Here is a 16,338-nt window from a genome sequence, read left to right as displayed (position 1 = left end):
GAAAATGTGTCTGAAGTGTGTGAGGTGTTTACGGGCTCTCTTCCTCAAGCTGTTTGATATGAGTGTGCATCACCGAGTGGAATAACAGTCAGATTTTCCTCTTATTGTTTTGGCACGGAGTGCTTCTTCCACGGAATTAATGAGATGATCATGTGAGGACAAGGGTTATGTATTTATTTCTGAGCTATAGTGTCACTGCCATTTTCTTTCTCTTTTTTTTCAGGAGAAGCAGACGGCAGGACATTATGCATGGAAATCCACTCACTCAATGCAGAGGATTTAATCTGAAAGGTATATCTTTATTTTAATTCTGAAATACATTATGGTAAGGGACTCATTTACAAAATAGCCGAGTTAAAACATGGAACATAATCCAATCTTTTGAGTGTTTGATATAGGCCCATATTAAAAGACATTACCGTAGCAACCAAAAGGGTTAAAAGAATCTTTAAGTGCTTTAATAAATAAATAAAACCCAGTGTCTATCACGCCATAGAGAGAGAGGGGGTCATACAACTCACAATGATAAGTATTACAATTATCTACAGTAATAAATCTTGATGCAGAGTGATAAACTCAATTGAAGGGCTTCAGAGCTGCAGCCGAAGCATGCATGTGAAAAATGATACCATTACTCAAGACTGATAAGAAAGATATAGCCTAAGTTTCAAATGACTGTTTAATGTGAAAGCTGACAAACCCACAAAGAATTATTACCCAACTTTACTTTTTCCTTCAGCTCTAAGGAGCTTAGCATCTTTTTGCTAAGGGTTTAGTAAAGCTAAAGCACTAGGGAGGATGCAATATTAGCATGTAGTTGATGTATGCTAACGGCTCTAAAGGCTTAGCAGAAACCAAAACAGAGCAAAAACACGAGTTAACACTACATACTAAAAAATGACCTTACATTCATCAGGTGGCCAGAAACAAAAATCCAAATGAATGCTAATGTTGTTAGTTTTCAATAGGTAACAGTTAGCTAGCCTGTTAGCCTTAACTAATGTATAAGTTTAAAATGTGTTTTAGTTTTCAGCTTGTTTTTAGTTCGATTTTAGGTGTAAAAGAAGTATGCAGCTCCAAATATTTACTGATGTTATGTACAGTTTTTGTAACCGAACATTTCTAATGTTAGAGAGATACTTAAACAACATAGATTCACATTCATCAGGAAAATATCTCCCATTTTAAATAGTTAATCTTTGAATGGCAAAATATGAATTGTTACTTTTTGGATTATAGTTGTTTCTGTATGGTTTTTTGTCTCAGTCCAGGGCTTTTTTTGCTTGTTTGTGAGTCCAGATACTGCTGATCACCCCTTACAAAAAATGTGTTTAATATTCACATAGTGGCATTGCCAAGGTGCAGTTAAATAGTAGGAGAGTGTCCCATTTTCATGAACAGTTTACATATTTAAACTACAAACGAGGTGAATTTCAACGAGCTTGGGGAACCAACCATATGGCCATTACGTCTAATTAGTCACAACCCTGTCATACATCCAGCTAAGTGATGAACCAATTACCTGCAACAAAACGACACTGTAAATTAGACGAAACGGTGTTGCTCTGATGCATTGAAAGTTCTTTTTTCAGTGTGTAGAAACTGAATAAATCTGTGTGGGAGGTTTGGTTGTGCTGCAGGTGGCCGCACTAAGCTCTGTGTCAACATTTCCCTCTCACAGTTGGGACTTGAGACAGATTTGAGTCCATCTGTGGGATTTGTGTCTGTCGGCAAGTGACGTCTGACATGACTCCCCTGACTCTGTGTTTGTGTGTGTGTTAGAATACAGAAACGCAGTGGAGATGACGCAGTACGGTGTGAAAAACAACACCACTTTCCTCGAGTGTCTTCCCAAGTCTCCTCAGGCATCCATTCGCTGGCTCATTCAAAGGGACAACGACAGGAGGAAAGAGGTCAGTTTGACATTCAGAAAGGTCAAAGGTCAACAGCACAGCATGTGTCATATGTAACATTAAATACAATAAAAATCCCTACGAGATGTATCCGATTAAACTTCCTTTTGGTTGTTTGATCAGATGGTTAAATATTAAATCCAACATTAAACGTGACATGGCAATTAAATGAGCTCACCGCTTTATCTGGACTTGCCTGAGGAATTACACGGTGAACACGTTGCAGTGATACAGATCTAACTTGATAAGGACCTTTACTAATGACTGAATTCTCCGCGGGGAAACATTTTACAAATATTTGACACCCTTTTTAACCCCTTGAAAGGCTGTGAAAGATTAAATAATGAAACATCTTTTGTGGATTTAGCTCTCAGTTCTCCAGTGTACTCAGAGTAATGGGCGTTTTATAGCCGTTTCCCGTGAGAAAAGAAGTTGGCATTGAAATAAATCACTTTAGTTTTATGGTGTGTAATTATGGAGACTTCTCCAATCTAATGCCTGGCTGATTATAGAGTGGTCAGTAGAAATAAACTTGCAATAAACTTTTGCATTTAGAATGTCAGCGACAGTTATTTGAAATAATTAACAATCAAAACATTTCAGCTACTTTCATCACCTCCACTATGGCTGCCATTTCAACTTCTTTCAGTGATTCAACAATTTCAACTGCAGATTTGCTGCAGCAACCACACATACAATTTCTACAGAGAATGCTATGGCATTTACAATTGTAACATATAACATACATTGAATTAAGAGAGCCCATTTTGCCTTTTCCAATCAACATCAGATGTGAAAATACTGAAAGACAGGCAGGTCATATTGAATCAATAATGATAGAGACCCTTAAATCTGAGTTTAGTATTTATTCATGTTATTTTCCACGTCAGTTACAACTCATTAAGGTCACAAGTAAAATAAAATAGAGAATATTCCCAAATGCCACAAGGCAAGGCAAGGCAAGGCAAGTTTATTCATATAGCACTTTTCAGCACACGACAATTCAAAGTGCTTTACAAAATAAATTAAAAGACATTTTAAGAATAAATACAGTAAAAACACATTATATAATGGCATTTTATAACGGGCATTAAAAAGCAAAGATAATAAAATAAACACAACATGTATACAATACATGTTTAAATGGCATACTGCGGTGCAAATATGAACAGCTCAATTAAAAGCAGCAGCAAAAAGATATGTTTTCAGTCTCGATTTGAAAATAGTAAGAGTTTCTGCAGACGTGCACGATTCGGGCAGTTTGTTCCAGATTGTCGGGGCATAATAGCTAAACGCTGCTTTTCCATGTTTTGTTCTTACTCTCGGAACTGAGAGCAGACCCGTCCCAGAAGACCTGAGACACCTTGATGGTTCATAATTATGTAGGAGATCGTTTATATACTTTGGTCTTAAACCATTTAGTGATTTAAAAACTAGCAATAGTACTTTAAAATCAATTATTTGGCTGACTGGAAGCCAGTGTAAAGATTTCAGAACCGGACTGATGTGATCCACTCTTTTAATGTTAGTGAGGACTCGAGCAGCAGCGTTCTGAATCAGCTGCAGCTTTCTGATAGATTTTTTTGTCAGCCCTGTGAATACACTATTGCAGTAGTCGAGTCTACTGAAGATAAAAGCATGGACAAGCTTTTCTAAATCCTGTTGTGACATTAGTTTTTTAAACATTTTCTTGGACATTTTTGACTTATTTATCTCGTAAATGTGTTTGTTTTTCAACAAAATGTACCACTTTAACACAACTTTAAAATGTTCTTTATAAATGGACCTTTATCTATGAATTGTTGTACCTAAAACACCATTGTAGTCACCTGCCTGTGTTGTATGGCACATTGGATAATAGTTTTGAATCTTTTCCAATTCTCTGCTGCAAACTATGTGTGTGATTATGACCTAACTGTGCCGCCCTCAGGCGAAGCTGAGTGAGCGTGTCATCTCCACGGAGCACGGCCTCCTCATCCGCTCCGTCCAGATGTCTGACCAGGGCCTCTACTACTGCCTGACCACCGAGAACCGCTTCAAGCGCACCGTCGCCAAGATCCGCCTGCGGGTGCTGAGCGAGGCAATGGTGAGCGTGCTGACGGACAAACAGCAGTCTCCCTGGGCCTGGGCCAGCATGCTGCACCCTAAGGTCCTTCTGTCTGCCTTCAGTCCGTCAGAGAGCCTGGCTGTTCAACAGTACTGCAAAGAGAGGAAGCAGCTGCAGAACCTCCAGCAGAGGCAGCAGCAGCAGCAGCCCCCGCCGCCTGGCCCTCTCAGGGGGGACCTGGCCAAACTGAAGCCCCTGCTGGACCGGAGGAAGAGCCGCAACCGCCGCAACCACCTCCCAGAGGTCTGACACAGCAAGGTGCACAAACTGACGCTAACACCTTTCTGTTTCCAGACCCTCACATTTTCCAACTCTCATCTCAAACTGCACTGTGGATGGACTGTCAAAAAAAACACAGAGGTGGGTGTGGGGAGTTGTTATCCGGGCTCTTTTTCTTGCATGAGGTACGGTGACCAGATGGCTGTGACATACACTAATACACACGCACAGACACCCACTAGCAACTCATTTGCCGTCGCAGTCACAACAGACGGTAACGGCTCTGTTATGAGTGCCACTAATAACCTTGGGTCTAAGCTGATATTGCTTATGATAATACACCTTGAGATGCAGCTACGGTCAATGATCTTATCATATTTTAGATATTAGAGGGGAAATTGGACTAGCTGGATATTATCTCACAATGAATTTGATATGGAGGGATTGGTAATTCGAAAAATCATGATAGTAAATAAAATAGATTGAAAATGGACAAAGGGAGACTGCTGCATGCTTTAGAGTGAGCGCCCTCTCCAAGAGTAATATTAGTATTTTATTAGATTCTACTCACCTTTCTTTATTTACTTAAACTAGAAAAGTGTTTTCTGTTCAGGAGAAATTGCTAAAATTGCTTTGTGGCCACACGTACTGTGGGTAATAAAAAGTCAATTTGTGAGAAAATCAATGTTTTTCTCATGGGTTGACTGCCTCACTGTCCACAATAGCACTGTTAACACAAGGAACAGATGGAAAGTAGACCCAATAAAAAGTGTTATATTACAGCGCTGTAAGTGAAAAAGGAATTAGTTCAAAGGCCAAATTTAACATCCAGGGTTTATGGTAGAAATAGAAGTAATATACTCAACAGCATATGAAATCCTGTGAATCTATTACTCAAATGTACATGTAAGAGAATCTGCCTCACTGTAATTCAGCTGCATATTTTCTTCTTCTTCTCTGGTTTCTAGTACAGAAGCATGTTTATAGAAATTCATCGGTAATGTTAATCCTCTCCTGGATTAGATATGATTAACTAACAGACACGCACATTTTTATTTTTACAGCATAGTTTACATCAACGTAGATGCTGAAACGTGACAATATCCTTCTTTGGATTTCACATTTTCCACATTCAGCTAAGTGGACACAGAAAATAGTTAATTGACATACAGTATGTGAATAGACTTTTTTTTCAGAATGGTAGTTAATGTAGATAGAAATGATGTGTTGCTTGTGTACAGAGTATATTTTTGTTTGTGTCCTTTTAATTTAATGTTGTGCAGATGTTTGTGAAAAAGTGTATATAATTTCAACATATTTCACCAACTATGACTGTATCTGCAAATTGCAGAGACATACGGTATTGTTTTTATCTTGAGAAAATACTCTAGTCCTACCTTTCCTCTAAACAGACATCTGCTCTGCATTTCATAAAGCTGTGTGATCAGCATCATGTCAACTCAGTATCATTTCAGTGTTATGAAACATATGTATTTCTATTTATTAATGTCATGATAGCCTGAATAAATCTGTTCCGATAAATCTCAATTTTACAAGAAAATCATGCTTTTTATTGTCAGAAAATGTTATTTATATTTTTGCTTAAAATATGAACTTTCTCTGTTACTGGCCAATACATTATTCCGCAGTTTACTTAAAGGGGACCTATCATGCAAAATGCACTTTTGTACGTCTTTTATACATGAATATGTGTCCCCGGTGTTCCAGGGAACTCACCAAGTGTCAGAAAACACAACCCTCTCTATTTTCCTCCATACCCAAATCTCTAAAAAAGGGGCTGCAACGGATCTGATCAAAACTGATCCAGATTTGAACACTGTCCTGACGTCAGGACAGTGGCGCTACGGCTATTGGGCCAACTCCACCAATCGGGAGGAGACAGCCACGGCCATTTCCGTTCGAAAGCGCTGGAGACGCTGTAGTACATATGTCAGGCCTGTAGGTGGTGCTGTTCTCACAGAATCAGCCCTTGCAAAAACAGGGCTAAAAAAGTGCAAATTGAGCGAAATGAGGCATGGCTAAAATGCATGATCTGTTTGGTATTTTGAAAATAAAAAAGTATAAATATGCCTTATATAGGTATGGTCCTACACTATATTATTAAAATATAGCATGATAGGTCCACTTTAAATGGTCCAACGTGGGCCATATGATGCTATGACAGCTTATTATGATATCTCTTTAGAGGTACAGTCACACACAATGTGATTTGTGGACATTTGCTTTACTTGCTGAGAGTCAGATGAGAAGATTGATACCTCTCACGTCTGTATAGTAAATATGAAGCTACAATCCTTAGCTTAGCCTAGCTTAGCTTAGTTTAGCATATAGCCTGGAAACATGTACCCTGGCTCTGTACCAAGGTAACAAAACATAACGAGGTGTCTCATCTGTAAAAGTTCCCAAAAAACTAAAAAATAGATACATTTCCCAAAGTTTGAAACTACTCCGAAGCCTAAGAGGGGAGACATTGCACCACCTCCAGGAAGGGATGTTTTAATCCCAATGAAACACTCCATTATAATGGACCTGACAGTAGAATGAAAGACACCCAGGAGGCTGCAGAGGGTCATTTCAAACCCATAAAGCCAAGAGAGGCCTCCTGCTGGGCAGAAATACTGCTTTCTCACCAAACAAACCCAAGTACCATTCAAAACCACTGTAATCATCCCCCAGCACATTTTTATAACTCTTTTTGATTTATGGGCCTCTTAAGGTGTAGAGGAATTTTTCTTCAGCGTGTACAATGCAGAGGTTTGTTTCAGCAGATGTATTCTGGACCAAGACTGTTGCCGGGCAGGAACAATCCAATAGTAGGCATAAAGAAAACCCAATGAGAAGATCTTTGTCAGCTTTTATTCATTTTGAAGACACTATTTCAGCAAAGTATACAAACATTTGCGCAATATTAGAATCGTACAATTCTTGCCAAGGATGTCAAACAAACCCATTTCTCCTCTGTGCAGATTTATAACCTGACACTAAAGAGGATTCTCCATCTGCTCTCCCTTGGAAGATCCCTGATACAGTTAATGTTACAGTGTTTGCATTTGAAATTAAACCTAGCAAAGCGCTCAAGCTTTACAAAATCACAGTATTCCCTCTGGTATCAAAGGAAGTATGACATTATAAATAACACAGAAATTACAAAAAAGTGCAATTCTATATCAAAAGGTTTGATGTCCCGTAGCAGCTTAAACGCACTGTGCTCTGCAACCTGCACTCATCAGACACTTCTGTGCGATTCATTTACACAATCTTGCTTTGGTTTCTCCTCACCACGCAGTAGGAAATGAGACACAGGACAAAGATGGCCACCCCGGTGCCCAGCAGTGCCTTCTGTATTATGTCCAACATCTCGATACGGGAGATGAGCTCCTTCTTCAACATGTCCGCTGTCGCGTCATCCACAGAAGCAGTCTGGTTTCACAGATTGAGACAGAGAAAGTGTGACTCATTATCGTGCACCCTGAGTGAACACTCTGAACTTCATGACTGCAGGGCTTTTATCTTACCTCATTCATCCAAACAAGAGGGAATATGGTGTAATCCTTGACTTTCTTAAGCACCCTGCAGAGAAAGAGTTCATTAGTTGGTATTCAGAGCATGATGTCTCAAACTTTTCCTTTTGATTTTGCATTGTTTGACAGAAATGATGTGCAAACTCCCCAAATTGGGATCAATAAAGTACCATCTTATCTTATCTTATCTTAAAGAAAAGGTTTGACATTTTGTAAAAAAGTACTGGTATCTGTGACTCTTGAGTGAATAGCAGACACCCCGTGTCTCATGTCTGTTAGGTAAAACGAAGCCTCAGTCAGCAGCAGGTTAGTAGCGGTTAGCTTAGCAGTCCATGCAATGCGAAATAATTAGTTGGCACATAACCTCTGTAGAAGCAAATCTAAGTGGGTTAAATATTTTATCTATATTTCCCTGGATCAATATGTTGAAAACACCCATCTACAACTTAAAGTCTCATGATGTTATACTCCTTGAAACCTACGGCCTCAAAATCCGGTGCAAGACCTTGACCTTCTTGATTTTAGACATTGATATTTCTACGATTGTTAACACCATTTATACCTTCAAACTGCATTTTCCTGCCGTGCCCCTTTCTTCTTGTCTAATTTGAACTGCGGGATAGCCCTTACTAATCTCTTCTGATGTTTATATGGAGAACATAGGACCCTGGGAAATTGGGATGACCCCTGCCCTGATAAACTACCACTTCCTATTTTAAAAAACATTTCAATAAACTTAACAAAGGCAGACTATCTTGTATCCCCTGCTCTCAGTCTTTATACTATGTTAAGCTAACTAGATCTTGGATTTAGCTTCAACATTCAGACATGAGTGGTCTCAATCTTCCCATTTAACTCAAGAATGGGAATAAGAGTAATCATCTTTTCTTTTAAAAGTGTAAGGAACATACGTGATGACGTTTGATGGTCCATACATCATGTTCACTTGAATTCTCTTGGCAAACCTCAAGGTGAATCCGGTGGTCTGGTGGAAATACACAACAAATAATATTAGCATTACAGTTGTTGCCGCTAAAAGTCAAAAATCCCAAAAATGAGGAACTCTTACTGGTTCCACGTCCAAGTAGGTGCCATGGTGCTTCTCGCTGGGGTTGAGGCCCTTCACGTTGTCAAGTAGGGACTGACTGCCACCAAGAAAGTGGGCCAGAGAGATATAGATAGGTCTCCCTGTTCAAATGGCAGTTAAACAGACAGTTTTTAATATCAAGCTGCTTGAGCACACTGATACAACAGTAGAAGAACGTTTTGGGATGCCTGGCCTGAACAAATGCAAACTGACCTGCTTGACAGGAGCTGATGTCAAGAACTCCAGCCAAGGTACAATTCTTGGTGGTCACTTCGTTTCTGCAGAAACATTGGTTGTCTGGATTGACCGTTGGAGAGGCCAGGGTGTTTGGCTGGAGAACGTAGCGATACACTTCAATCCCTTTCAGATCCATGCTCTGCTCAAAGCCAGCTGACACAGACCTGAAGACAGACAGAACACAGACTCACCTCCTTTTCCCAGTCATATTTGGGCTCTACTATGCAACTCATTTATCTCCATGGAGAAAGGCCATGACCGTGAAAACAGAAAAAAGAGAGTGTCGAAAAGCTGAACGTAGGTGGCGAAAAACAAATCTCCAGGTTCATTTTTAAATCTATAAAGAGAGACTTGGCTTTTATAATTTGGAATTGAAAAATGCACGACAGTCTTTCTTCTCTGACATCATTACCAAAAACAAAAACAACGCACGTGCCTTATTTGCTACTGTCGACAGACTAACAAACCCCCCAGTGTCAATAGCCTCTGAATTTCTATCCACCAGGGCCTGCAATGAATTTGCATCCTTCTTCACTGACAACATTCAGAAAATTAGACAAGCGGTCAGTGCCTCTGTATCAGGTACAGCAAATGTGTTGTCCCTGTGTCCACCTAAAATCAATTCAAACACCATGACACTATTCCATCAGATTAATGATAAAGACCTGGAGGACATTATACAACATCTGAAATCCTCCTCCTGCTGCCTTGATATTATTCCAACAGGATTTTTCAAAAATGTTTTTCATTGCATGGCCTCAGATCTACTTCACATAGTAAACACGTCTCTTCACTCAGGTGTTTTTCCACAGGCCCTGAAAACAGCAGTCATTAAACCGCTCTTAAAAAAGAATAATCTAGATGCTTCAGTAATGAACAATTACAGGCCCATATCAAACCTGCCATTTCTAGGTAAAATCATTGAAAAAGTAGTTTTTCAACAGTTGAGTAACTTCTTGCATTTAAATAACTGTTTGGATATGTTCCAATCAGGCTTTCGTCCAAACCACAGCACTGAGACTGCTCTTGTAAAGGTCTTCAATGACATCCACTTAAACACAGACAGTGGCAGAACTTCAGTGTTAGTATTATTAGATCGCAGTGCTGCGTTTGACATTGTTGACCACAACATATTACTAGACCGACTTGAAAACTGGGTGGGACTTTCATCAACAGTTCTAAATTGGTTTGAATCCTACTTAAAGGACAGAAAAAACTTTGTTTCCACGCCTTTACTTGAAAGGTTTACCAACTTCCAGTGTCACAGCTCTCTGTCAATCAGATGTATTTGTCTATTTAATAAAATTGTCTCTGAGTTGACAAATATGACATGTGGGGTACCTCAAGGCTCCATCTTGGGGCCTCTTCTCTTTAACATCTACATGCTACCACTGGCTCAGATAATGAAAAACAACTAAATTACCATAGCTATGCGGATGACACACAAATGTACATAACCATTTCACCAGGAGACTATGCTCCAAATCAAACACTGAGTAAGTGCATTGAACAAATCAATGACTGGATGTGTCAGAACTTTCTCCAATTAAACAAAGATAAAACTGAGGTAATGGTTTTTGGAGCCAAGGCAGAACATATAAAAGTTAGCGCTGAGCTTCAGTCTGCAATGTTCAAAACAACAGATAAAGCCAGAAATCTAGGTGTAGTCATGGACTCTGACCTGAGTTTCAACAGTCACATTAAAACAGTTACTAAATCAGCCTACTATCACCTAAAGAACATATCGAGGATTAAAAGACAAATGTCACAGCAGGATTTGGACAAACTTTTCCATGCTTTTATCTTCAGTAGACTCGACTACTGCAATGGTGTCTTCACAGGTCTCACTAAAAAATCTATTAGAAAGCTGCAGCTGATTCAGAACGCCGCTGCTCGAGTCCTCACTAACACTAAGAAAGTGGATCACATCACTCCTGTTCTGAAGTCTTTACACTGGCTTCCTGTGTGTCAAAGAATAGATTTCAAAATATTGTTGCTGGTTTATAAAGCACTGAATGGTTTAGGCCCAAAATACATTTCTGATCTACTGCTAAATTATGAACCATCCAGAACTCTCAGGTCTTCAGGGACTGGTCAGCTTTCTGTCCCCAGAGTCAGAACTAAACATGGTAAAGCAGCATTCAGTTATTATGCTCCAAATATCTGGAACAAACTCCCAGAAACCTGCAGGTCCGCTGCAACTCTTACTAGTTTTAAATCCAGGCTGAAGACTTTTCTTTTTGCCGCTGCTTTTAATTGAACTATTCATATCTTAAACTGCACTGTAACTTTTATCCATGTATTTTTTCTTTTAATGTTTATTTTATTATCTTTGCTTTTTAATGACTGTTTTTAAATGCCATTTTCTTAATGTCTTTCATTGTTGTAAAGCCTTGTGTTGAAAGGTGCTATATAAATAAACTTGCCTTGCCTTGCCTTACTTCAGTACATGACTATAGTTTGGTATTGGAAAGCTCTGACCTCTAGTGGTTTCTAAGAAGAACGTTTAAATGGTTGCCGTTCCTTAATTAGGATGTTAAATCTCCCATCGTTGACACTTACTGCCCTACTTAACGTTTGCAAAGCACAGTCAGACTGCCTCAGATGAAATAGCTCCTACAAAATGAAACTCTTTATCACCTGCAGATGTCTGATGAGAAGAAATACAGAGGCTTCTTGTCCAAAAAGGGAGGGAATGAAGAAGCATCTGAGAAAGGGGGAGAAGAAATTAGGTCAGAGAGGTGACTCATCTCTATTTAGATCTGCAGGAGTGTGTTAGAAGAACTCAACAAAGAGCAGTCTTATGGATTTTTTCTACACAACGCACCTGTCCCGTTGATCATGTCGCAGTACTTGTCGCCCCAGAATTGTAAGACACTATTGGACAAAATTAAATTTGTCAGACAGAACATTAGATTTAACAGCCTGAAATATTAGAAAAAAACAGCGTTCTCATCTGGAAGAATCTGTGCAACCTTAACTTGATTTGATAAAACAACTGGATTCTCACTTCATATCTATTGAAGCTGATGAAAAGATCAAGGCCTCAAATTGTAATACTTCATTCCCAGACTCACCTTTCTCCTCGCCACCTGTCAATAAATCCAACTTTTGAGATGTCGTCCTTTCCATCAAAGACATTGTAGATGCCATCATATGTACCATTGTACTAGAGGAAAGAAAATAAGCAAATCTTATTATTTCTGAGGTGTCACTGGGTACATGTTGTAGGGCTATAATATTGGTTTACTTACAGGTGAAAATAGGCCAATGTTATCTTTCAACAAAGGGTCGTCGTAACCCCACAGCATTTCGCCAACTGTACGGTTTTGGAACAACGAGGAGTTGCTTGCCTTTATCAGATTCTCCAGGACACCATGAAGCGGTTTTGGAACCAGAGAATAGGCTCCCTGTAAATGTAATCAGAAGAATATAACCCTATATTTGAAAAGGGACCTATGATGGTGTCAATTATAAAAGCCAACAACATGGTTCTATAACAAATTGGTTGGAAAACTGTTGTGCACACAACTGGTTTCCTCAGTTGATAAGCCTCTTTTATGACTGTGATACTGCCTTATGACTTGCATACAGAGTTGGAATTGCTCATGCTCATCATTTAAGCCTGATCAAAGTTTGAAGAGAAAGCACATTAGCCAAAACAAAGATTGCAATTATAAAATAAATCATATTTTCCAGACTCTATCACAGCAGCATCTTTGAAACATGTTTATATAAGCCTGAGGTCGTCTGACAATACTTGCCTAAATGTGTACTATTTGTACCTTTTTTGTAATCAGATAGTTTGTGATTTCAATCATAATTTAGCTAATTTTACCATTTTATTCAGGCATAGTCTTGGCTTGGAACAGATTAGCTATTTTAGTAGCTATTGTAGCTAACTCGCAGAGTTATGTCTAGAGTGTAGATTTGCAAAAACTCTGGCAAAACTTTGTAACCTTAACCACTCAAAGTACATGTTTACCCCTTCACCATCTAACGAAGAGTCAGACAATCTAACCAAGCTAACTACCTATTTATGATGAACATGGTTGGTGTCATTAGAGTAAATGCTGGAATTAGCCTTTTGCATTAGCTTTTATAGTTGACCGCAGCTTACTTCTGAAGAACTTTCTGGCTAACCAAGCTACTGTAGCTGCTTTTTTCTGAAAAACATCATTTGAGTCATTAAAGTAAATTGAAATGAGTCCGCTGCTTTACCTTTCTAGTTGACCTTATGTTTCTGAAAACTTGCTAGCTGCCTTTTCATCGAACTACAAAGACTTATTAGGCTTATTAATGCAAGAATAAAATCCATGATGAAAAATAGCGCACATTTTTTACATTTCAGTTTGAGTTTTGTCGACTCAGATATCGTCTTGTTTGTTACGTGCAGCAGGTCATCGCAAAACCTTAATTCGTGCAAGCCAAATGTTTTTTTTTTTTACCTTCTGACAAATGTAATTCTACTGCTGTCTGACATTTCTTTATGATATGCTGGTAGCTAACCCTCTATGGGGTCAAATGTGAAATCTGAAGGGTCGCAAAATGATTAACAGCACAGGAGATACAGAACCTATTGCATTTCTGCCTTAGTAATTCTGACATTCTGGATAGTTTTCAGCCCTTTAAATAGAATATGGCACAAAGAGTAAACAAGCATAATGAGTGGGTTCCAGACCAAAGCAACCCTAGACATGGCAGCTTAGCATGATTTGGCACAGGGATAGTAACTATTAATAGAATAGCTGAGTCAAGTCAGGAATCACCACACAGTGGGGTGACACTCACGTACAGCCACGCCCAGGTTGAGGGAGGTGACTTTGTCTTCCTCTGTTCCCACCGACATGGAGGGCTCAAAGATGGCGCCCTGTGGCAGCATGAAGGAGATGGTGTGATTGGGGTTGAATGTGATGTTCTCTTTGGGAAGATATCTTGTCCTGTGGGGGAAAGGGTCTCAGACATTGAATTGTGTTATACAAATGGCTATTCCTCTAAATTATATATCAGATAAATGTGATGAAAAGCTAATTTAGGTGCTGACTTTTGTTAATAGGGGTAATAAATCAACCTTACCTGTATGTGTAAGGTCCTTGCTCCACCACCACTGGAATTGCTCCATCCTGCAAAACCTCCTGGGCATTTTGCACGTCTAAGAGCCAAAACTGCCTGTACACGCTAACCCCTGTACTCACCCAGTTCTCATAAGCTTGTGTTCCAGGCTCGATAACAACTTCCTAAACCCCAAAGACAAACAGAGAGGCTATTTTTAACACACCTTCAAGTCTGCCAGCAGGCCAGCTGCCCCACTGAAAAGAGTGAATCATCTGCTATGAAAAAAGGGTCTAAACGGCCAAAGAAATGTCTTAATGTCTAAACAAATCACAGGTCCTTTGATAATGATAACATGGCACACTTCTTCACAGCTCCCTGTTTACCATTTGAAGCAGCTTTCCAAAACGCTCCCCTCTCCTTTCTCCTCATTCACCTTGATCTCCGCACACACATTCACACACTCTGTCACTCCCTATTCTCCACCCAGGGTTGAAACTGAGCACCCTACCTTCTCCACTGTCCCCTCAATGACACTCTTCCCCACTGGGATGAGGATGCCGCCCAGGATGGCCACCAACGCCCCAAACACAGCTCCGGCTATCAGCCCGCACCTCCGGTTACAGCATCCCATGGTGGTGTGCGTTTCCCTCCGTGCGTCCGTCTGTCTGCTGGCAGCCTGTTCTTCTTCTGTCTCTATCTGTGGTGTGTGCTAGTATGTGCAGCTTGTCTTGTTTTTGTGTCCCGGCAGCAGCAGCAGCAGCAGTGACACAGACAGGCTGTAGCATCAGAGGAGCTGAGAGAGAAGCTGAGGCCAGGTAAAGGTACAGACACCTCTGGCAGGCGCCCAGGGACCTCCTATCACTGAAGTTATATAACGAAAAGAAGGTTCATGGTTCATTTTCCCCCACAGGAATCAGTAAGACTATCTGAGCAGGTGATGATAACAGCTAGACTGAGGAGAAAGGTTGAAATGTAATTAGGCACATACACATTCAAATAACGCACATTTCTGATCCTATAGCAAGACCATATTTGTTTTGTTTCTTCATGTTGCTCACCTACTGTAGTAGTATTACAAAATACTGGACGTGCCATTACCTCATTTAATCCTATTTTTCCAGGACATATCAGTTATAGATATCCTATGACCTGGATGACGGCAACCTTCATAGAGATTTCATTCTTATTCCTTCTTATCTGTCATTCTCTATCTATTCATCTCCTCTCCTCTCTGCTCCAAGCTTCAACTGTACAAGAGACACAAAAGCGGGAACCTATAAATGATTAAGTATATCCTCATAGTGCAGCAACCGTTAAAGTGTGTCTTTATTTGTGGTTGTCTTAATACGGGATATACAAATAATTGCAATTGAATCTCTTCTTTAGACATTTGAGACACACTTATCTTGATTTATTGTTGTGATTTACCTGCATTTCTATCACACGAGCTCTTGGAACCGAGTCAGCGACGCAATAACATTAGTTGTGCACATACTGTAATGATTGATTGATACAATCCTTTTTCAAACCCTCTGCCCAAAGTTCAAGGAACGAAACAGACTATCCCACTGTCTGCTGTTTATCAAAACAAGACAAGGGGACAACATGTTCACAATCTGTGCAGCAGAGCGGTTCAATTGTTGTTCAATTCCTATGGGTCATGGGCAAAAACGTGGCATCCTACACTATATAGAACTGAACTGTGACCTTACCTCACATCCTCACACTCTGCATTCCCTATGTGATGAATGTAATACATTTCGGGAACCATGATAACCTTGATAACATCACAATGGCACTACTGTATGATAGAGGGCATTATACAACTGCTTTTACAGGCTGTGCTGTGCAGTGCTGGAACTACATAGCTACATGTGAATGGAAACAGAATAAATGCACCTGTTTTGAGGTACATTTACTGAGGAGAAAATATGTAATTAATTCAATTTACTTACCAAAATGTTGGCGATTAAAGGGGTTAGGCTAAATCTGTATGTTTAATTTTTTCGGTAAAGAAAATCAAAAGCTTAAATGCAGTTTACAATATTAATTGTATAGTCTTGTTGCAGTTGTTTTCAAGTTATAATAAAAACACAGAAAAATGTAATAGAAAATAATTATATTTGACAGTTATCATGGTTGGTTAAGTTTATGTTTTATAAACTGCTCAAATTTGTT

At 39.5% G+C, this 16,338-nt stretch overlaps 2 protein-coding genes across 2 annotated transcripts in view; one reads left to right on the top strand and one right to left on the bottom strand.

The window, feature by feature from the left end:
• sema3c (sema domain, immunoglobulin domain (Ig), short basic domain, secreted, (semaphorin) 3C) overlaps positions 1–5,787 on the top strand; it is a 37,343-nt gene extending 31,556 nt beyond the window's left edge. The window contains exons 16-18 of the mRNA XM_034133673.1: positions 224–291; positions 1,783–1,913; positions 3,844–5,787. Coding sequence (XP_033989564.1) covers positions 224–291; positions 1,783–1,913; positions 3,844–4,269 — 625 coding nt within the window. The 3' untranslated portion in view covers positions 4,270–5,787. The remainder of the gene's footprint in view (positions 1–223; positions 292–1,782; positions 1,914–3,843) is intronic.
• A 1,315-nt stretch (positions 5,788–7,102) lies between these two features.
• cd36 (CD36 molecule (thrombospondin receptor)) lies at positions 7,103–14,970 on the bottom strand. The gene is made up of 12 exons (XM_034133415.1): positions 14,669–14,970; positions 14,182–14,342; positions 13,901–14,045; positions 12,360–12,515; positions 12,183–12,274; positions 11,933–11,982; positions 11,746–11,812; positions 9,082–9,269; positions 8,851–8,969; positions 8,693–8,766; positions 7,776–7,830; positions 7,103–7,680 (listed from the first exon to the last, which is right to left on the bottom strand). The coding sequence occupies exons 1-12, from the start codon at positions 14,789–14,791 to the stop codon at positions 7,510–7,512; spliced, it is 1,401 nt and encodes a 466-aa protein (XP_033989306.1). The 5' UTR covers positions 14,792–14,970; the 3' UTR covers positions 7,103–7,509.
• Between the last annotated feature and the right edge of the window lie 1,368 nt (positions 14,971–16,338).

Source organism: Trematomus bernacchii, unplaced genomic scaffold, assembly GCF_902827165.1.
Source record: "Trematomus bernacchii unplaced genomic scaffold, fTreBer1.1, whole genome shotgun sequence".
Lineage (NCBI taxonomy): Eukaryota > Metazoa > Chordata > Actinopteri > Perciformes > Nototheniidae > Trematomus > Trematomus bernacchii.
The sequence above is the reverse complement of the archived record's forward strand: the minus strand, read 5'-3'. Positions and strand labels throughout refer to the sequence as shown.